The sequence below is a fragment of the Bubalus bubalis genome, chromosome 18 (genome assembly GCF_019923935.1).
Source record: "Bubalus bubalis isolate 160015118507 breed Murrah chromosome 18, NDDB_SH_1, whole genome shotgun sequence".
Lineage (NCBI taxonomy): Eukaryota > Metazoa > Chordata > Mammalia > Artiodactyla > Bovidae > Bubalus > Bubalus bubalis.
This window is the reverse complement of record NC_059174.1, coordinates 51,304,530-51,326,886: the sequence shown is the minus strand read 5'-3', so window position 1 is coordinate 51,326,886 and position 22,357 is coordinate 51,304,530. Positions and strand designations below refer to the sequence as shown.

The 22,357-nt window shown below is 53.8% G+C and overlaps 2 protein-coding genes and 1 long non-coding RNA gene across 4 annotated transcripts in view; 2 read left to right on the top strand and 1 right to left on the bottom strand.

Moving 5' to 3' along the window:
* The first annotated feature begins 309 nt into the window (after positions 1–309).
* CADM4 (cell adhesion molecule 4) lies at positions 310–14,346 on the top strand. 2 transcript variants are annotated; one of them, XM_025269228.3, is made up of 9 exons: positions 310–437; positions 9,898–10,044; positions 10,345–10,497; positions 10,752–10,886; positions 11,534–11,698; positions 11,827–11,917; positions 12,297–12,469; positions 13,314–13,442; positions 13,922–14,346. In XM_025269228.3, the coding sequence occupies exons 1-9, from the start codon at positions 374–376 to the stop codon at positions 14,029–14,031; spliced, it is 1,167 nt and encodes a 388-aa protein (XP_025125013.1). In that variant the 5' UTR covers positions 310–373; the 3' UTR covers positions 14,032–14,346. The 2 variants fall into 2 exon arrangements, with proteins under 2 accessions (XP_025125013.1, XP_044787279.1); XM_044931344.2 differs by lacking the exon at positions 9,898–10,044 and having other exon boundaries at positions 338–437.
* On the bottom strand, positions 13,281–18,000 carry LOC112580318. Its single transcript, XR_003104690.2, has 3 exons — positions 17,896–18,000; positions 15,434–15,593; positions 13,281–13,603 (listed from the first exon to the last, which is right to left on the bottom strand). It is a non-coding gene; the product is annotated as an uncharacterized LOC112580318 (long non-coding RNA).
* Positions 17,833–22,357, top strand: part of ZNF428 (zinc finger protein 428) — a 7,504-nt gene continuing 2,979 nt past the window's right edge. The window contains exons 1-2 of the mRNA XM_025269229.3: positions 17,833–17,970; positions 21,074–21,298. Of these exons, the coding sequence (XP_025125014.2) occupies positions 21,223–21,298 (76 nt within the window). The 5' untranslated portion in view covers positions 17,833–17,970; positions 21,074–21,222. The remainder of the gene's footprint in view (positions 17,971–21,073; positions 21,299–22,357) is intronic.

Below are 22,357 nucleotides of genomic sequence, written 5' to 3'. Positions count from 1 at the left end.
GCTACCTCACAGCACCTGCCCGCGCTTCCCTCCGCATCATAGCCCACCACTTCTGCCCTCACCCAGCGCCTGCACTCTCCGGCCGCGGGTCCCCCCGGCACACGCCCCCTGCTCGCCCCCGCCCCCGGGCCCCCAAGCTTTCGGGCACATCCCCTCCTCCGATTCCCCGCACCCTCTAGAGGTGCCCTCTCCCCGGTTGCCCGGGGCCTCCCCGCGTCTCCCCGCCCCTGCCCCCGCGCCGGCCCCGCCCCGGCCTCGGCGCCCCGCCCCCCGGGCGGGCAGGGGGCGGGGCGCGGGGGGCGGGGCGGGCGGCGCGGGCGGTGCAGGTGCCGGGCCGGGAGCGAGCGGCGGCGGCGGCGGCGGCGGCGGCACCATGGGCCGGGCCCGGCGCTTCCAGTGGCCGCTGCTGCTGCTGTGGGCGGCCGCGGCGGGGCCAGGTAGGGTCGGGGGCCGGGGTCGGCCGGCTGGCCGGGGCGGGGCGGGGGGCGCGCCGCGGTGACAGCCGGGCGGTCGCGGGGCCGCAGAGGCCGAACAATGCGCGCGGGGCCGGGCCGGGCCCCCCTCCCCGGGACAAAGCGCAGCGCGGGCCGGGAGCCGCGAGCCGGGAGCCGCGAGCGGGGGAGGGGGCGCAGGCCCGGCCACCGTGCCGCAGCCCCCCCATCCCCGCACAGGCCCTGATCGCGGCAGGGACAAAGGGCCTGAGACCCCCCCTCCAGCCCCAAGTCGGCCTTCTCGAGGCGGCCCCTCTGTCCTGTCCGGTCCCTGCGCCCCTCTGTGCGCCCGCCTCTGAGTCCCTCAGTCTCTCTCCTTGTCCCCCTACCCTTGTCCTCTGTCCCTCTGTCTCCAAGACTGCCCGTCTCTCTGCCTGTCCCCCTTTCTCCTTGCCTCCCTGTCCCCCGGCTCTCTAGCCTGTCTTTGTCCCCCATCTCTGTCCCTTGGTCTCTGTCCCTTTTCACTGGGTCACTCTGCCCGCCCCCCAGCATGCTCTCCATTCCCTTCTCTGTACCCCTATATTTCTGCCCCGTCTCTCTGTCACCTCTGTTTCTCTGTCCCCCACCTGTCCCATTCCCTTGTCCCCTCTCTTTCTGTCATTCCTGGTTCTCTGGCCCTCCCTGTCATCTGTCTCCCCCATTCCCCACTCTCTCCTGTCTGTCTGTCTGTCCCACTGTGTCCCTGTCCCCCGTCTCTTTGCCTCCCCTATCTACTGTCACATCCTCCATCCTGGGCTTCCTCATTACCATCCTTCATTTCTGCATCTCTCTGTCCCTCTGTGCCCCTGGAGAGGAACTGAGTCGGGCAGGGCATCCTGAAGGGCCCTGGAGGGAAATGTGTGCGTGTGTGTGTGTGTGTGTGTGTGTGTGAAGTGTGTGGGGAACCTTGGCGTGTGGGCACACACGTGGATCCAACAGATGCCTTCCAAATGCTGCCCCTCCCCACCCATTCACACACCCAGGCCACTATCTACAGAGAAGCCCCCTCCAGGACATCCAGGGAGCCCTCCACGTTCCCTTATCACACACTGTGAAAAGCTGGAGTCCTCCAAGACAGGGTGACCCTGAGACCCAGGACAAGGTCAGGAAATGTCACCCCCACACTCACACTCTCACATTGTGTGTGCCTGGTACCTGCCACCAGTCACCCCCTCCCTGGCAGGGAAAGCCACTCAGGGTCAGGGGGGAACAGATAACAGGGAGGTAGCTGAGCCAGAGTGGGAGGGCCGGATGTCCTGTAGAAATTTGGGAGCTGTGACCAGATGGCACAGGGTTGGGGACCTGCCTGTGTTTAAATTTTGGCTCGTGCCATTTGCCAGTGTAGCCAATGGCAAGCACCCTTCTCTCTCGAGGCCTCTGTTTCCCTTTCTGTAAAGTGAGGGTGTTGAACTCAGTGACCTGAAAGGAAAGGAACTCCAGCTTGGACACCTGAAGGGGTTTCTGGCTAGCTGGGTGCAGTGACACCTTCCCCACTCCAGAGCTGAAGCAAAGTGTGCTTCCTGTCTCCTCAGGGCAAAGTGACAGGCTGAGAGTGGGCCTGTCACCCTCCACCTTGCTTTAGTCTATAGTCTTCTGTCATCGCTTCAGAACTTTCACCATTACGTCCTTTCTTTGTGGCAGACAAGCCACAATTTCCCAGATGAGCGCTTTAGTACTTAAGCTACATCTCTATCCACTTTTGTTTCTCTTTCTTTGTTAGGCCAGCTCATAGACTCCTAGAACCAATGAATCCAGTGAACAGAGAACCTGAGGGTGTTTTAGAACCACTGGCTTCCAGAAGCCCAAAGTCTTTAGACTCTTGACACCTTTAAAATTCTAGAACCTCGCTGGCGTTTGCATTCTAGCCTCCTGACACCTTCAAAATTCTGAAACCTTTACCTCTCCGAGATTCCGAATCTTGACACCTCTGAGGTCTAGAATCGTGGGAGTTTGGATTCTCAGAATCAGAATACTGCCTAAGAGGACCAACTCCCCAGTTTGAGAATCTTTTCGCCAGCACTTCTGGGAAGGAGCTCTCCAGGCTTGTCCCTCCTGCGGTTTTAAAGTCTCTGCTCCCTGGTGCCCTAATCCCTTCTGTAAACTTTCTCTAGATGAAATGACGGGGGACTTTACCAGTTGGGAGAGAGCTAGGTGTCAAGGGAAGCACTCTGGAACCAGGGCTCTCAGGTGTAGTTCTGGGTCCGCCCCTTCCCCATCCCCTTCTGAGCCTCACTTCCCCTTCTGTAAGGTGTGGGCTAGGCAGCTGAAGTATCTGATCCCAGGGGGCCCTCCTTGCTTTCCTTTTCATTGGCTATTTCTGAATGGCTTTGGCCACCGGATTCTTGGAGTTGTCCATGGCCCCCGCCTTCCACTCTTTGTCACTCCCCTTCCCCTCTCACCTTGCCCAGCCAGCAGGAGTAGGGACAGGAGCTGGGGTTCATTTACACCAGGAATATCAGAAAAGGATGATGAGATGTATGCCAACAGAAAGAAGGGTCCAGGGTGGGTGGGCGAAAGGGATTTAGAGAGGGATGGGTTGCCTGCCCAGAGATGCAGGCAGGCAGAAACAGACCCACAGGCCAGGCACTGAATGGCCCAGAAGGGAGCATGGAAAACAGACCTCCAGATCCAAAGAAAAGATGAAGAGGCTATTAAGAGTGGGGCTGGGGGGCCCTGAAGGAGGGAGAGTTTGTTAATCCAGAATAATGTTTCCCTCCCTAGGGACTGACTCTTCCTTCCTTCTAGAGTTTGGGCCGGCCACTCTGAGAAGCAGGGTTCTGCCTCTGGCCCTCACCCACCCATGAGCCAGATGCCTGCGTCCCCAGAGCAGGGGGTCAGGTTCCCCAAGGGATTCCAAGACCTTAGACGCAGCAGGGCTGGGGCCTGGGGTGGGTTAATGTCGTGCGAGCCTGGCCTGTCCCCATCTTGGGGAACACAAAGGCAGCTTTCTCTCTCTGGGTGGGGTGGGGGTGGGAGGCCCGGACTCGCCAGCGCCCAGTGGCCTGTGGCACCACGACCCGAGCACCCACTGGTTCCTGCCTGTGCAGACCCCAGGCCCCTAGGTCCTCTAGGAACCAGGCACGGAGGCGCCTCAGCAGACACCCAGTGGGGCAAGAGGGTGGCTGCAGAGCCCGGGTTCTTCTGGAAGGTGGTGAATATAGAGGACGCTGGGGGTGGAAGAGAAGACAGCAAGGGCTCAGTGCACCCTTCCCGGAGCAGGAGTTCTTTCCCTGACCCCACACCCAGGGGGAACCTCTGGAGGACTCCCCCACCCCCTGACTGGGCTCAAGGCCCGGAATCCAGGGAGTTTTGAATATCCCAGGAACGTGGGGGACACAGGGGGAACTTTGTATGCGAGGCTGCTGACTCACCCCGACGCCCCCACCTGATGCTTGCCTCACAGACAGGAGGGGGACAAGAGGGCTGGGGAGACAGGGCTGTGGTTCTGGGGGGCTGATGGCTGTGGCCCTGGAGCCAAAAGTTCCTGGGAGATCCTGGAGCCGGGGGGCCTAGAGTCCTGGGTCTGAGGGAGCAGAAGTCTAGGGGGTTCCGTGTTAGGGCTAGGAGGGGCTGGGGTCTTGGACTCTGGGTCTGAGGGAGGAGAGGGCTGGGGGGCTTGAACTCCTGGGTCCAGAGGGAGAAGGGCACTGGGATCCCAGACTCCTGGGTCTTGACGGAGGGTGGGGTGCAGGTGCAGACTCCTGAGTCCTGAGAGAGGAAGTCCTGGGCGGGGGTCCCACTCCAGGTTTCTGAGGGAGGAGGGGCTGGGACCCTGATGCCTAGGTCCTGCGAATACAGGCGCCTTCACAAGGCTGAGCTGGGGAAGAATTGATGCTTTGTGTGAGGATGTTCGGACTCCGCCATTGATGGGGGGCTGGGGGGGGGGATTCGGTCAGGATGCAGGGATGTACCACCTCCCTAGGGGAGGATAGGGGGGGAGGAGGCAGGATGCCATGAGCCCCCTGGAGAGAGGATATGGAGGGGGTGGCTGTGACCTTCCCGGAACTGTGACCTTGAGACTCCCTTGGGTATTCGCTGACTCAGGACCCAGGAAGTGCTCCCCCCACTCCCTTTAGTCTCCGTGGAAACATCCACCAGCTGTGTAGTCTGGACCCCTGGTTCCTGAAGGAAGAGGGGGGTGATGGCCCAGAATCCTGGATTTGAGGAGGGAGAAGGCTGGGGGCTTGCGACTTCTGGATTTGAGAGAAGATGCTGAGAACGTAGATTCCTGATCCTGATGGAGAAGGAAGCTAGGAACCGTTGCTCCTGGATCCTGGGATAGGAGGCAGCTGGGGGGCTGGATTCCTGGGTCTAAAGGAGGAGAGTGTTGGATTCTGGGTCTCTACACATCACCTGCTCAGCCACTCTTTCCCAAACCCTCCCTAGTCCCTTTTTCCAGGCAGTTTAAAGGGCCAGTGCCCCAGTCACCAAAGCTCAACCCCTCGCTGACCAGAAAGTCCTGCCTCACCACCCCCCAACCCCGAAACAAAAGCTCCTGGGACATTAATATTCCAGGCACAGACACTGTTGGTTACTGACTCCTCAGGAGGGGGAGGGAATAAAACAAAAGCCCCCCACCCTTACCCCATGTGCTCCCTCAAGCAGAGAGCAGGGGATATGTTTGGGGGCGGTGCAGACCCAGAGGTCCTGAGGGCACCCAAGAGATGTTGCGTTTCTGCCACTGACTGGCCTGGGACCCCTGAGCCTCATTCTCCACATCTGTAAAATGGGGGGCTAGCCCTTGGGCTTGTCGAGGACCAGGATCCACAGATAGCCTTCAAGATGTTTTTTTTTTTTAAAGTGCCCGGATGTGCAAACAGGCCAGTTCAGTTTTCACAGGAATAAGCATGTTTCTGGAGGTTGTAATAACAGCAGCGCAGAGGGCTCCCTGAGCCTCAGGTTCTGATTCTTGTGAATCAGGCCCTGGCATCATCCCCACTTTACAGACGGGGCATCTGAGGCTCAGGAAGGTTAAGCCATTTGTCCCAGGTCACACAGATGGCAAGTGGTCCAGCTGGGATCAACCCAAGTGTTTAAGATGAGAATAATGCCATGTCACAAAGTTGTCGTGAGGCTGAAATGCCTAGCACTTGAGATTCAGGCATCTGTCTCCCCAGACATTTATCAAGGGTCAAGCACACATCCACGCTCTAGAGTGCAGCAACAAACCCGAGAGATTGCAATCCTGCCTTCATGAGGTGTATATTTGAGTAATGGGGGACGGACAACCAACAAGTGTGCAAATGAATAAAATAATTTCAGTGAAAGTTCCATACAGGAAATAAAACAGTGGTGATGAAATAGAAAGAGTTCTGGGGACTTCCCTGGTGGTCCAGTGGCTAATGGTGGTCCACGCTCCCAGTGCAGGAGGTCTGGGTCTGAGCCCTGGTCTAAGTGAAGGTCCCACATGCCTCGGGGCAACTAAGCCCATGAGCTGTGACTACTGAGCCTGCGCACTATAGAGCCTGTGCTCCACCACAGGAAAAGCCCACGCACTGCAACTGTCCAGCTGATGTGTTAAGACTGGTCTTGTGGGGAGGCAGGTGTGGAAGTAGGGAGACTCACGAGTAGCTCTTGAAGGACCAAGTCAGAGATAGTGTCACTGGATGATGTGACAAAGGTGAACAGGTTTGGGATATATTTTAGAAGCAGAATGGATAGATCTTGCTGATGGAGTGGGTGTTAGAGGTGAGGGAAAGGGTGAAAACGTGGATGATTTTTAGGTGTTTTGGCCTGAGCAACCGGGTTGTGACATTTACTGAGACTGAGAAAACATGGGAAGGAAAATGTTTGGTGCCAGGATTGGACATATTAAGATTGCTATTCAGGAAAGTGCTAGATAAACCCCTAGTTCAGTTCAGTTCAGTCGCTCAGTTGTGTCCGACTCTGTGCGACCCTGTGAATCGCAGCACACCAGGCCTCCCTGTCCATCACCAACTCCCGGAGTTCACCCAAAATCATGTCCATCGAATCAGTGATGCCATCCAGCCATCTCATCCTCTGTCATCCCCTTCTCGAGATAAACCCCTAAGAGGGGCTTAAATTCACAAAACATTATATTCAAAGATAAAAGAAGCCAGAAGTTGGTGTCGAAGGCTTTTATGACAATTCCACATCATCACCAGAGACCCAGGCATCTTCCAGGTCTCAGTTCCCGAACTCCATCACATCCTAGTTTCAGGCAGCACAAAGGTGACCAGGTGGAAAAAGGACTTGTCCCCTTTCTTTAAGAAGTCCCCTTCGACTTCCATGGTGATCCAGTGGCTAGGACTCCGTGCTCCTGATGCAGGGAGCCTGGGTTTGATCCCTGGTCAGGGAACTAGATCCCACATGCCACAACTAAGAGTTGACGTGCTGCAACTAAGACTTGGCATAGCAAAATTTAAAAAAAGAAGTCCCCTCAGACGGTCACATGACACTTTTCCTGATATCTAGTCAGACAAAACTTTATCACGTGGCCTCACTTAGCTGCAAGGGAGTCTGGGGAATTTCTCTTTCTGCGGAATGTAGGGCAACCGTAAGGGCTACCCGGGTGGCTCAGTGGTAAAGAATCCACCGGCCAATGCAGGAGACACAGGAGATGTGGGTTCAATCCCTGGGTCGGGAATATCATCTGGAGGAGGAAATGGCAACCCACTCCAGTATTTCTAGTCTGGAAAATCCCATGGACTGAGGAGCCTGGTGGGCTGGACAGTCCATGGTGTGGGGCTGCAAGGAGTTCAACATGACTTAGCTGATGAGCACATCACAGGGCAACCATAAAATACAATCAGGATTCTTTTACTAAAGAGAAAAGGAAGAGTGTATACTGAGTAGGAAGCTAGCTGTCTCTGCTTACCCCCCTCCTTCAGAATTAATCTTTTCCACCCTTCAGCCCCCAAATCAGGTTACCTATTCCTCTTAGAGGGACTGAAACACTTCTCATGGGATTTTACAATGATTTATGTCTACCTCCCCATAAATCTTGAAGGCCTTCCAGGACAGGGACCTCATCTGACTCATCCCTGGGCACCCAGCCCCTGAAAACCTCCCTGCAGCACAAATGAATGAATGAGACTGAATGTAAGAGATATGAAAAAATAGTTATCCAGAATTTAAAGGTGAATAACCAGGGACTTCCCTGGTGGTCTGGTGATTAAGACTCCCTGCTTCCAGTGCAGGGGGATATGAGTTTGATCCCTGGTCAAGGAACTAAGATCCCATGTGCTACATGGCATGGCCAAAAAAAAAAAAAAAGTGAATAATCAAATCTGATCATGGCTCTTTCCTGCTTCAGTTCCTGGCCTTCAGGATAAAAGCTGATCTTGTACCTTGGCTGAGACCCTTCACAAGCACATGCCACAGTCCTCACCAATGCTGGACACCTTTCACCCAGACAACCAGGAGTGGATGTGGGTGTAGGATACAGAACTGGGAGACCTCGAGGCAGATCCTGCCTCTGCCACTCTCAGGCTGTGACCTTGGCCAAGTCATTTTCTTGCTGTGGAACAAATTTTCTCATCTAAAAAATGAGAACTGGAAAAAGAAAACTGGGGATTGATAATAGTGCCTCCCTTATTCAGGTATTGTGATGATTAAATGGAAATTATATGGGTAATGCCCTTAGCACAAAGCCTGGAATAGAAATTGCCTAATAAACAGTAGCTATGATGGTTATTGTTATTTTGAAGATGACAGTGACATTGATGAGGCTGATGATGATTAATCTCAGCTTTGAGCTTTCCTCTGCACTGTTTACTTGGCTGGAAACGCCCCCTTACTAATCCCTTACTTCATTCCTCTGATGGATTAATCAGGGTAAGTTAACTGCTGTAACAACAGCCCTGAAATCTCAATGGCTTAACCAAAAAATGTTTTTCTCACTCATGCTACAGTCCTGTGCAGGCAGGTAACCCGGGACAGAAAGTTAGGGCCCCAGACTCCTTCAAAATCCTGTTCTCCTCTGGGCTCCTAGGAGTGCTCTCCATTCTGCCAGCATGAAGGATTGCGGGTGAGATGAACCAGGCTGGAGGAGGTGTTTCTCTCTTCTGCCCACAGCCCATTGGCCAGAAATCAGTCATGGGGCCCCATGTAAGCACAAGGGATCCTCGGAAATGTAGCCTAATAGTATGTTGTCCCTTGAGGGCTTCCCTGGTGGCTTAGCTGGAAAAGAATCTGCCTGCGATGCGGGAGACCTGAGTTTGATCCCTGGGTTGGGAAGATCCCCTGGAGTGAGTGGGTACGGCTACCCACTCCAGTATTCTGGCCTGGAGAATTCAATTCTGTACAGTTCATGGGGTCGCAAAGAGTCGGACATGACTGAGTGCCTTTCACTTCAGTGTGTTGTACCGGTTAACTTTAGCCGTGTTAAGACACCCTCCAGAGCATTGTGGCTTTGAACAGCAATTATGTTTTTTGCTCATGACTCTGGGAGTCAGCAGTTTGGATAGGATCAATTGGGCACTTCTCTTGGTCTCAACTGGGGTCACTCATGTGGCTGCAGTCACCTGGTGGTGCCACAGGGGCTGGATAGTCCAGAATGGTCTGATTCCCGTGGCTGGCATTTGGTGCTGGCTTTTGGCTGGGCTTCTCTCCCTCCGTGTGGTCTCATCCTCAAGGAGGCTGGCCCGGGCGTCTTCACCCAACCGTGTCAGAGCAGCAAAAGGGCATGAGTGGAAGCTGCGAGGTCTCTTGAGATCTAGGCTCCAGAACTCATTCAATATCACTTCTAGCAAATTCTGTTGATCAAAGCAAGTCACAAGCCCTCCCCAGATTCACAGGGTCAGAGTGCTCCATTAATGGGAAGAGCAGCAGGAATTTCCCTGGTGGTTCAATGGTTGTGGTGAAGACTCTGCACTTCCACTGCAGGGGGTAGGGGTTCAGTCCCTGTTTGGGGAACTAAGATCCCACAAGCTGTGCTACACAGCCTTAAAAAAACCCAACAACACCCAAAACAGGAAAAGCAGCAAACTCAACTCTACAGGGATGAGAAGAATATCTCGCCCATCTCTGCAGACAAGTTAAAACATGTGCTCAGGTGTGAAAGATGGGGTTTGGTGAACACACAACAGTTTCCCATACCCTGTGTATTGCTCACTCTTTAAAATATGGATCCAATGGAGCTTTCTTCTAGAATCTTCTCTGACCACTCATCTCCCTGGGTGGTCTTAGTCTCCACTTCCTCTGGGCTCCCAGTGTGACCTGTGCTGCCCCACCCACCCACTCCTTAGATCCACTGGATCTTGATTGCAGCTCCTCTAGAGCAGGGGTCAGGTTTTATCCATCTCCTGGATTCCAGCCCACAGGAAATGTTGGGTGTACTGAACTGCATGAAAGGGGAAGGAGAGGTATTGGAAGTTTGGATGGGTGAGGACCCGAGGGAGAGAGCAAAGACTGAATTGTACCCCTCAATGAGTCTCTTATCCTGTTTCTCTGTCTACTGGTCCAGGGGCAGGACAGGAAGTACAGACGGAGAATGTGACAGTGGCTGAGGGTGGGGTGGCCGAGATAACCTGCCGACTGCACCAGTATGATGGATCCATAGTTGTCATTCAGAACCCCGCCCGGCAGACCCTCTTCTTCAATGGTACCCGTGGTGCGTGCTGGGGGGTCCAGAGCCTGAGTCTTGGAAGAGGAGAGGGCCGGGGACTGACTGAAGACAGAGCTGAGGCTCTAGTCTCCTGCATCTGAGGGAGGAGGGGGCTGGGGCCTGGACTCCTGGTCGTGTGAGAGGCCCTGAAACATTCTGGGTACCCAGGAGAGTGACTAGGTGGGCACCTTAGACACCTGGGTGTGGTTGGAGAAAAGAGAGGGCCGAACTCTAAGCTCCTGGAAGAAAGGTGGGACTTCTGAGCTACGGATTCCCCAAGTTCACTCCCGCCTCTTCACTCTCTAGCCCTGAAGGATGAGCGTTTCCAGCTTGAGGAGTTCTCCCCGCGCCGGGTACGGATCCGGCTCTCAGATGCTCGCCTGGAGGATGAGGGGGGCTACTTCTGCCAGCTCTACACAGAGGACACCCACCACCAGATTGCCACGCTCACTGTACTGGGTAACAGCCTCCCCTTCCTCAGATCTGTCCTGTCTCCTTTCTCCTTTGCTCATCCCTTATCCTGAGACTTGACCCTGGCTGTTTTTAACCTCCTGGACATCTGCTCCCAGTAAATATGGCCGGTTTCCCTGACCTCTTGCCTCTGTGTTTGACCCTTTGTTCCCCCGGTTCCCTGGAATCCTGCAGTTTGGTTACTCTGAGCCCACCTTGGTCCCTCTCTTGACCTCCCTCTTGTCCCCTTCTCCCTGTGGCAGTGGCCCCGGAGAATCCTATAGTGGAGGTCCGGGAACAGGCGGTGGAGGGCGGCGAGGTGGAGCTCAGCTGTCTTGTTCCACGGTCCCGCCCGGCTGCCGTCCTGCGCTGGTACCGGGACCGAAAGGAATTGAAAGGTATAACCTGGGGGCGGGGATGGGAGTGGGCTGGAGAGGTGCCTGCGAAGGGCCAGACTTAAGAGACGGGGTTCCAGGAGGTGTGGCTTGGGAAAGGCTGGTTTATATATGGATGGAGCTTGAGGAAGAGTGCATGGGTTTGGCGGACACTACTACTCAATATATTGGGCTTCCCTGGTGGCTCAGTCGGTAAAGAATTTGCCTGCAACACAGGAGACAATCTACAGCTCAGGAGACCCAGGTTCAGTCCCTGGGTTGGGAAGATCTCCTGGAGAAGGAAATGGCAACCTACTCCATTATTCTTGCCTGGAAAATCCCATGGACAGAGAAGTCTGGCGGGTTAACAGTCCATGGGGTCGCAAGAGTCGGACATGACTTAGCGACTAAACCACCACTCAGTATATACTTATTGAATGAATTGTTAGATGAGAGGACATGGGGTGAAAGATCGAGGAGCTTTGGGAAGAGACACGGGGTTGTGGGCCTGGTTTGGATAGGGGCGTGGTTTGGAGGACTAGAGGCGAGGCTGTGGGTAAGGGGTGGAGCTTGGCAAATAGCCTACTTTGGGATTGGCCAGGTGGGAGGGTGTGCCTTCAGTGGGCGGAGCCATAGCCCTGCCTTGACAGTTTCTGGGCGGGGCTTGGCAGGAGTGACCAGCGGCCAGGAAAATGGCAAGGTCTGGAGCGTGGCAAGCACAGTGCGGTTTCGTGTAGACCGCAAGGACGATGGCGGTATCGTCACCTGCGAGGCGCAGAACCAGGCGCTACCCTCCGGACACAGCAAGCAGACGCAGTACGTGCTGGACGTGCAGTGTAAGTGCCTGGCAGGCCAGCGCCCGGCGGGGAAGGAGGGTTCCAATGCGCCTGCCACCTGCCCCCGGGAGAATTCCTAGTCCTGCATAACCCAGATAACCACTCTGCCATCTTACTCCTGCCCACAGACTCCCCCACGGCCCGGATCCATGCCTCCCAAGCTGTGGTGAGGGAGGGAGACACATTGGTGCTGACGTGTGCTGTGACGGGGAACCCCAGGTGAGCTTTGGGGTCCTAGATTCCTGGGTCCTGGGGAGAATAGGTGACCCGGAAACCTGAAGCTGGAAGAACAGAGAGGGCTGAGACCCAGCCTTCTGAATCCTGAGAAAGAAGGGATCTGGGGCTAGATGATGAGGAAGGAGGCTGTGGGTCCCTGGTCTCCTGGATTCTGAGGAAGGGGCTGAGGGTGGGGGTGAGGGGCTAGGATTCCTGAGATCCTGCTGATGGGTGGAAGTTGGGCCCGGGACTCTTGGTTTTCAAGGAAGGAAAGGTCTAGTAAGGATTCTCTTATTTGGAGATGTCGCATATCTAGATTTCTGAGACGTCAGAATTGGGTGCTGACACCTGCGTCCCTAACTCTCATTATATCCCCGCCCAGGCCAAACCAGATCCGCTGGAACCGGGGTAATGAGTCTTTGCCAGAGCGGGCGGAAGCAGTCGGGGAGACGCTTACGCTGCCCGGCCTGGTATCCGCGGATAATGGCACCTACACCTGCGAGGCGTCGAACAAGCACGGCCACGCGAGGGCGCTCTATGTGCTCGTGGTCTACGGTGAGGACCTGGGGGCAGTCCTCCCCGTCCTGGGTGGAACTGGGCCTTGGGGACAGGAAGGAAGGATTGGAACGTGTTTGAGGCGTCGATCTATGCAAAGAATGATTCCGGGGGGTCAAAAGCCCACAGAGTTCTTATAGTTCTGGGACCAGACTGATTGTCTGGATTCAGATTCAGTTCTGCAGCGTCCTGTTGCAGGTAACTTTGTGCCTTAGTTTCCTCATCGGTAAAGTGGAAATAAACAACAGCACCTACCTCATAGGGTTGTTGTAAAAATTATGAGCTAAATATAGAAAGCAGTTGGAGGTCGCTAGCACAAAGAAGTGTTATGTGTTTAGCTCCTATGACGGTGCGGCAGGAATTTTGGAGTGGCTGGGCCCTAGATCAGCGGTTTAAATACCTGGAGCGTTTTAAACAAGATGGGAAGGGATTTAGGTCTGAAGTCAAAGAAAAAGGATGTGCTATTTCTGTTCTCTGGGGAATGAAATGGGGGGGAGGAGGTAGGTAGGTATTAGCGAAATGACTGGGGGCCAAGTCAGGCAGTGTACAAACCAACAAGCGTTCCTTGAAGAAGTGGAACATCAAGAATGGCGCCAGGAGCTTTGCTCAGTGGCAGTGTCGTAGCCAATGAGGTTTTTCCAAGGCGCAATTATTGCTAATTGGGGGGGGGGGGGGGGGAGGCGCCAGGGGAAGGGCCCACCAGGTGGCGGTAATTTGCGAGGCGTGGAACGTTAAGGGGGCGCGATTGGACGTGGCTGCAGAATGGTTTAAGACATTGCCAGCTATGGGCCCGGGCTGGGACCGTCCTCTGATGACCTGGGCCTGCGCCCTGTCCCTCTGGCAGACCCTGGTGCGGTGGTAGAGGCTCAGACGTCGGTGCCCTACGCCATTGTGGGCGGCATCCTGGCGCTACTGGTGTTTCTGATCATCTGTGTGCTGGTGGGCATGGTCTGGTGCTCGGTACGGCAGAAGGGTGAGTGGGGGCGGGGTCAAATTCAGCGACGGGTGTGGTTGGTTGTGGCGTCCAGAAGAGGGTGGGGCCTAGAACCCGATTTGACAGAGGGCGGGCGTAGATCCAGGATTGGAAACTTGAGGCCCAGATCCCGAAAGGGGCGGGTCTTTCGGTCCAGTATCCTAAAAGGGGTTAAGGGTTGAGCTGAATAAAGGACGTCTACGTTTGAATTCCTAATTGGCGAATTCGTTGGGAGCGGATCAAGGGGATACTACCTAGAGAACGGATAAGGGTTGATCTTTCAGTGAACTTGTGAAGTACTCCTAATTCTGCTTTTCTCTCTTTCTCTGCCCCTGTTTTGCTCTTCCCTGGACTTGACTCTCTCCCTGTATGTTCCATCTCTCCCTCTTCATCTGATGTGTTTTGTCTGCCTCCCCGTCCAACTCCTGGGTCCACACGTATCTGTGGCCTCTGCCGGGGGGGGGTCTGTCACCCCTCAGGCTCCTATCTGACCCATGAGGCCAGTGGCCTGGATGAGCAGGGAGAAGCGAGAGAAGCCTTTCTCAATGGCAGCGATGGACACAAGAGAAAAGAAGAATTCTTCATCTGACCCCACCTCCACCCCAGGCCTGGGCCTGGGCTGGGGTCCACCCCACTGCCAGCTGCAAAGACATTTACCAGAGTCTGGGATGGTGGGCTTCTCCCCCCACCACTAACACCTCAGACGCTTGGACAGGGATGGGGGTGTTGGCTGCCTGGGTCTCTACAAGGGCCAGAAGCAAGGGCCCAGAGCTCTGGGTCCCCCGATGGGGGGGCAAGGGCCAAAGGTCCAGACCCCCTAAGTCCAGGGAGGGCGGTAGGGATTGGGTTGGGGTAAGATAACTGGGGGAAGGCCAAGGCCCCTAGGCTGCAGTCCCAGGTCTTGTGGGGAAGGGTCAGATTCTGGGAAGGGTGGGGTGGGCAGGGAAGGGGAACAGAGATTTCTTTGGGGGTCCCAGACCCCATGCCAGCCATTGTAGGAGTTCCACAGAGCTCTGGGCACCTCTTTGCAAAGCCATGTTTGCACGGTGGGGGTAAGGGTGGGGGGAGGGCGTGGAAACAGGGATTCTGTGTCTTTGTGTCATAACTTTGATGGGGGCGGTGAGGGAGACAGCCCCAACTTTGCTCCAGTCCCCTTTCCCCAGCTCCTGGGCTCTCCTCCCCTCCCCCCTCCCCCCACATCTGTCCCATCCATCTTCGTCTCTCTGTCCACCCACTCCTGGGGGGGCCTTCCCCATCTCTCCTCCAGGCCCCCCGGGGAGGGGGAAAGGAGTCTGGGGGGAGGGTGCATTGCTCTCTATGGTTTTATATATAATATATTAAAAAAATAAAAAATCTGTATGAAAATATCAGATTGCACCCCCTCCCCCCCATTCCTGGCTTTTGCCCCCTTTTTCTTGTTTAAAAAACAAAACAAAACACATTTTGTACGGGGCGGGGAGGGGAATGGGGAGGGGGTTTGGCAATCCCACTAACCACCATTAAACTGAGGAGAGAACAAGTTTTTGGGGTGGCTGTGTGTCTGTCCCTCTGCCCAGACCTGCACCATGTTGGGAGGGGGAGGGAGGATGATGATTGCTGGTGGACTGTATAGGTCAGGAAAGGGTCCTTACATCGCCAAGGACACCTCCACCCTCCCAAGAAACCTGGGCTTTTTCTGGTCAGTCTTTAAGCCAAAAAGCACTGTCTTGTCCTTTCAGTAGCCACTGAGCTACCCTATCCCCACCCAGTAGCCTGGACACTTCCCCTGCCTTATCCCCAGCCCTGACATCAATCTCCAGAGGACCTTTCAATTACTCACATTTTGCATTGTCAAAACCTGTCCCTGCCAGCTGAAAAATCTTTCCCTAGCTCTCCGTTTACCTCTAGACCAAGTCAAAGCTCCTGAGCCTGGCATTCCTGGCCCCTCATTCATTCATCTAAATTTTAAACAAGTGATTTTTATTTTCAAGTAAAAAATATATTAACCTTACTTTGTACAAGGTGCTGCTCAAAGGGCTGGAGATGCCATGGTGAATAAAACAGGCAAAAGCTAGGTATTCCAGACAGCTTAGTGCTGACCGCAGACTTGATCCTGTTCTAGGCACTGAGCATCCAAAGCGGAAAAGAGTGACTCCATTCTTGCCTTCTTTCCTTTTATGAGGAAAACATTACAGCAAGGAAGCAAAACAAACAAAACTCAAATTTCAGATTGCCATAAGTACTGCTGGGTTTCCTAGGTGGCGCAATGGTAAAGAATCTGCCTGCAGGAGATGCCAAGAGGTGGGGGTTAGATCTCTGGGTCCGGAAGATCCCCTGGAGTAGGAAATGGCAACCCACTCTAGTAGTCTTGCCTGGAAAATTCCATGGACACAGAAGCCTGGTGGGGTTACAGTCAAAGGGGGTGGCAAAGAGTTGAACATGGCTGAGCGCGCGCGCGCACACACACACGTACTATTAAGATAAAAGGCAGAGTAAGGGGATATGGGGTACTATTTTCTTTTAACTTCTTATTATAGAAAACATCAAACATACAAAAGTGGAAGAGGACAATAAAGCCCCGTGCATCTGTCAATCCCAGCTTCAACAATCATCTCACTGGCTCTGAGAGCCAATCCTGCTTTATTCATAAGCCACTCACTTCTCTAGAGTCAATCTGGAGGTGCTATCTCAGAAACATCAGAGAAAACCTCTCAGATTGACACCTCTGCCAGGATATGAATGACAAGCAAACAGTTATTTGAAGATCAGAGAATAAAGCATTTTCAGGCAAAGGGAACAGCAACGGCAAGTGCCTAAGACGATAAGGCTCAGGTAGACAGCACCCCAGTGGATAGAGGAGGGGATGGGGGTGAAGTCAGAATGAGTGGGTTAGACCAGGTGTATAGCCCCTGAAAAGTGAAAACTGCTCAGTTCTGTCAGACTCTTTGCGACCCCACTCCATGGAATTCTCCAGCCATTTCTACTCCAGGGATTCTTCCCAACCCAGGGATCGAACCCAGGTCTCCCACATTGCAGGCAGATTCTTTACCAGCTGAGCCACCAGGGAAGCCCAAGAATATTGGCGTGGGTTGCCTATCCCTTCTCCAGGGGATCTTCCCGACCCAAAAATCGAACCGGGGTCTCCTGCAATGTAGGTGGATTCTTAAACAGCTGAGCTACCAGGGAAGTGAAAGTGTTTGTGGCTCAGTCCGTCCTACTGTTTGCGATGCTATGGACTGAAGCCCAAAAGGCTCCTCTGTCCATGGAATTCTCTAGGCACGAATACTGGAGTGGGTTTTCATTCCCTTCTCCAGGGGATCTTCCTGACCTTGGGATCGAACCCAGGTCTCCTACATTACATGCAGATTCTTTACCGTCTGAGCCACTAGGGAAGCCCCAGGGACCTGATAAAGCCTTTGATTTTCTTTCCAGGTGTAATGGGATCTCACTGGAGAGTTTTCAATTGGAAAGTGAGTCATTTCCAGGAAGACTAAGAATGCTGCAATAGCTTCCTATACTCTCATCTTAAAGTCTGAGCTCTTAACTTCACCTGGAGGAACTTCCCCTCCCTTTGTTCCAGGCATACTAAACTGCTTTCACTTCCTCAAACCATTCAACTTTTAAAAAAATCTGCCTCGAGGCCTTCGTCCTTGCTCTTCCCGGTGCCAAAGACTCCCTGGGGCATGCGCCTCCTGTGACTCCCACAGCTTCCTCTGCTGTACTCATCCCAAGTCTAAGCACTCAGTTGTGGTCCTGATTATAAGTGAATCTCCTTCCTTTGATTGGGAGGCCAGCAGCATAGATGCTGGCTATGCTCGCTGCGGAAACCATAGTGCCCTCTAGCACAAGAGAACAATAAATGTTTATCCTGCTTGTGGGAAGGGAGGGTTGTGAGGGTTGGTAAGGGTCTCGTCCCTTGTGCCCAGACACCAAATGCAAACAGATCCCAATTACACCGAGGATGCCCGCTTCGCGCTAGTCCGCAGTCCCTCTGCGCACGCGCTAGTCAGTCGCCCCCCCCCCCCCGCCCCCCTCGCCCCATGCCCACCCCAGTACGCCCCGCATATGCTAATCTCTGCGCTCTGGAGTATGGCCCCTCAGGGGAATATGCAAATCAACCCCTCCAGCGCCCTAGGCCTCCCATTGTCCCGCGCTAAGATTATGCAAATGAGCAGGCATCAGGTCCAGGATCCGGGCCGAGCTGACACCCCCACCCCACTCTCGGAGCAGCCTATTATCCGTTGGCGCGTTCATGCGAGCACTCATGCACGCGCGAGCCTTGCCGTTTCTTGTTCGGTCCGGTTGCGGACTGTACCAAGTAAACCGGACAGCGAGGGGCAAAGCCCGGAACCCCCTGCGCGAGCCTCATCGATGGCCCGACCCAGAGAGCCCCTTTTCCCACTCCGCGACAGGAATGGTCTATCTCGTCGCGCAAGCGCCCTAGGCTCTTCACGCCCCTCGCACTCCCTCCTACCCTACTTGCAGCGCAGGCGCAGAGCCTGGGCGTGCAACCGCTGCCGCCGAGCCAGAACTGGGGCCGCCAGCGCCGGTGAGTGTCCGGGATGGAGGTGCGCGGGGCATGCTGGGAAGCGGGCACTACGGCAGCGCTGCATGATGGGAGTGACGGCTCCCGTCACCGAGGAGTCGGCAGCGGTCTTGGGCTGTGATGACTCGAAAGCGAGACCCAGGCTCCCTTTTCTCCCCCAACGCGGCTCTATGCCGCTCTGGGGGCATCCTGGGAAAACTGGACGCCCTGCCCTAAAGCATTGTGGGAGTCTGGCTACTAGTCGTTAATGGGTCTGGAGCATTCTGGGATTATCCTAGCTTCTTGCGGGGAACCGTCTCTTTTGTCACACACACCTTCCGCTCAGCGTCCTGGAAGCTTGGAGTGCTTTGACGAAGAGCGCCTTGGAAGGTGGTCGTTACAGGCCCAAGGCATCCTGGGAGAAATTGCAGTACCAGGGCACTGTGGGCACTGGTCCTTATAGTCCTAGGATTTTGCTCTTGCTTCTTCTCCCTAGCATTGTGGGAACGGGTGCCCGTTATGTTCGCGCTTGGCGTCTTGAGAGTTGGACGTTGTGGGGTCTCCGGCACTGTGTTATGATAGAGGGAGTCTCATTTATTCCCCTCTAAGATCGTGGAAGCCAGTCTGGCCCCCATATTCACGTAGGAATGGGACTTGAGCACCGAGGAATGTTTCCATCTGACATCTGTAATACTCTGGGAGGGGCTTAGTGTGCTGTGGGCTTGGGGATGGGTAGGCAGGACTGCTGAGCAATGTCTCCTGGTAATCCCATAGGAAGTTCTGATTGTCCCTGGTGTATGGTTGCCAGTTAAAATATAGACCACCCGGTTAGATTTGAATTTCAGATAAACAACAAAGAATTGATTAATATACCTATGTTCCATGCAATATTTGAGATGTACATTTCTAAAAGACCATCTGTTTATCGCAAATTGAAATTTAACTGGGTGTTGTATATTTTTATTTACTAAATCTGGCAATCTATCCTGGCATGAAGTAGAATTCCCAAATTAAATGGGGCCCTATAGGCAATGGGCTTCCCTGGTGGCTCAGATGGTAAAAAAAAAATTGGCCTGCAATGCAGGAGATCCAGGTTCAATCCCTGGGTTGGGAAGATCACCTGGAGAAGGAAATGGCAATCCACTACAGTATTCTTGCCTGGAGAATTCCATGGACAGAGGAGTATAGTGGGCTACAGTCCATGGGGTAGCAAAGAGTAGGACACGACTGAGTGGCTAACACTATAGCCAATAGCGTATTATAAGAACTCTTCTCTGCCATTTATGAATTCTTTCTGACTTAAAGCCCAATCCAGGTGTCTTTAGAAAGCTCACCTGCCGCTTTTAGTCCCCAGCATTAAACATGACCCCTTAGGCTTAGGATCATGTATTTTCCACCATATTACCCAATACCCAGCACGGGCCTTGGCATGTAAGAGGTGCAGCTGAGGCTGCCAGCCCCTTCATAATTTGCTCAGCCTGGCACTCTGCTGTCAAGAAGCACAGTGAGAGACAAAAGAAGTGCCATGTGTACGTGTGTAGTGTTGATGAAGAGGGAGAGAAAGTAGAGGAGTTGGAAGGCATCTTCAAAGAGGCAGAGGTGGTGTTTGGCTGGGGAGAAGCATAGAGGTTCTTGTATGTGAGGTGGGTTCAGAGAGAGATTAAGAGTTCTCCAAGCAGAGAGTAGGGAAGAAGCCCATTCTAGATAGCAATTGCAGGATTACTGAGCCTCACAGTTGTGAAGAAGGGGCTTCCCTGGTAGCTCAGCTGGTAAAGAATCCGCCTGCAATGCGGGAGACCTGGGTTCGATCCCTGGGTTGGGAAGATCCCCTGGAGGAGGGCATGGCAACCCACTCCAGTATTCTTGCCTGGAGAATCTCCATGGACAGAGGAGCCTGGCATGTTACAGTCCATGGGTCATAAAGAGCTGGACATAACTGAGCGACTAAGCACACAGTTGTGAAAAATCTTGGTGTTCACAGGGAGAGGTGAGAGTCTGAAATGACTGAGGTTTATAGAGGGTTGGGGGTGGGGACACTAATAGCCACCATTAATGAAGTACCTGCCACATACCAGCATTTGATACACATGAATCTACTGAATTTTCAAAAAATCTTTTCAGCTGAAGGATCATTTTTTGAGAGGTAGGATGACATGGCTTTAAATCCTAGTTCACCCACCCACGATTTGGTACGACCTTGGGCTACTTGTTAATCCTCTTTGTGCTTCAGTTTCCTCATCTGTACAAAAGAGATAATAATCTGTCTCACTATGGTTACAAATACATAAATTAAGCTCTGGAAGACTTTTTTGTACCTAGGAGGAAATATAGAGAACGTAGGCCCTTTGCTAGAAGCTGCACAATTAGAATGTGGCAGATTTAGGATTCAGACCTAGATATCCTCTTGCCAGGGTGTAAACTGATAAAGAATTAGGGCTAACAGTCACAAATTAAGTGCAGCCATGCTGCTGCTGCTGCTAAGTCACTTCAGGCGTGTCCGACTCTGTGCGACCCCATAGACGGCAGCCCACCAGGCTCCCCCGTCCCTGGGATTCTCCAGGCAAGAGCACTGGAGTGGGTTGCCATTTCCTTCTCCAATGCATGAAAGTGAAAAGTGAAAGGGAAGTCGCTCAGTCGTGTCCGACTCTTAGCGACCCCATGGACTGCAGCCCACCAGGCTCCTCCGTCCATGGGATTTGCCAGGAAAGAGTACTGGAGTGGGGTGCCATCGCCTTACTAGTTGTTAAAATACAGAATGACTTCTAGACTGGTTGGTGTATCACCAGTATACCAAGTAATCCCTACCCCTGCTTCCCAATTTGGAGTCTTCTCCCAACTCCAGGGCCCAGCAAGTAAGGATTAATGCCTGGCAAGAGGCCCACATTCCACTCTCAGTCCTGATTGGTGCTCATGTTAGTACTCCTTGTTAAATAATTTGGAATATTATCCTTTCACACCCCATTGAATGAGAACCAGATGGGGAAATTAAAGCCCACAAGAGGGACAGAGCCTGCAGTCAAGGCCCTGTAGACAGCTAGGACAGAGCTGGGATCATCTGCCTTACCCACACTGAGCACACTGAGTCCTGGGGAGGCAGATGCTATGTAAAAATTTATTGTCGCCACAGGTCTTTCCTTCCCCTGTCCAGCATCCCTCACTACGAGCTGACATCCACATTAGAAGACCTGTGGCCAAGGTGTGGCTGTGGAAAGCTGGCCAGGGAGGGACACTGCCCAGCTTCTGCTCTGCTCCTGTCTCCTGTCCCCTCCCCCGGCCATGACAGAGACCCGTGAGCCAGCTGAGACGGGGGGCTACGCCAGCTTGGAAGAAGATGACGAGGACCTTTCTCCAGGTGAGACGGCCTTAGAGGCGGTAGTGTCGGCTTGTGTATCATCCTGGTTTGGGACTGGGGCTCTGCTAAGAAATCTTGACCACGAGTGGTTCCTTGTCTCGCTAGGTGTTCTCTTCCCATTAGGACTCTGTGCTCTGCTGGGGGATCCCTTCCTGCTGAGACTGCTGTGGGTTGTAGATTGGCTGGAATTGCTCTCCTTGTTAGGGTCACTTTCTTGGTTGGATATTCTGGTTCGGCTGTGGTCTCTCTTCTTTCCAGGAGTTCTAGATCGGCCGTGATCTCTCCCCTTGCTGGAGGTTTGAGATCGTCTGTGATCTCTCTCTTTTCTGGAGGTTCTAGTTTGGCTGTGATCTCTCTCCTTGCTGGGGGTTCTAGGTTGGCTGTGATCTCTCCCCTTGCTGGAGGTTGGAGATCGTCTGTGATCTCTCTCTCTTCTAGGGGTTCTAGATCGGCTGTAATATCTTTCCTTGCTGAGGGTTCTAGTTTGGCTGTACTCTCTCTCCTTGCTGGGGGTTCTGGATCGACTGTGGTCTCTCTCTTCACTGGGGGTCCTAGATCGGCTGTGGTCTCTTTCTTTGCTGGGGGTTCTAGACCATATGCGACCTCTCTCCTTGCTGTGAGTTCTAGATCGCCTGTAACCGCTCTCCTTGCTGTGGCTTCTAGACCGGCTGTGACTTCTTTCCTTTCTGGGGGTTCTAGATTGGTTATAATTTTTCCCCTTGCTGCGGATTCTTGACTGACTTTGTCTTCCCGTCTGACTGGGAGTTCCCTTCCGGGTACGACTTCTTGCCCTGCTGTGATTTCTCTTCCAACTGTGACTTCTCACCCTGCTGTAGGTCCTCTCCTGACTGTGACTTCTTGCCCTTCTGGGTGTTCTCGACCGGCTGTGACTTTGGGGCCGGCTGGGGCTGCTAGACCTGCTGTGACTTTGGGGCCGGCTGGGCATACTCTCCTGGTTGTAACTCTCGACCTTGCTGAACGCTTCAGTCGGGCTGTAACTCCATTCCCTGCCGGGGGTAATCATCTGACTGTAACTCTTTACCCTCCGCGACGATGATG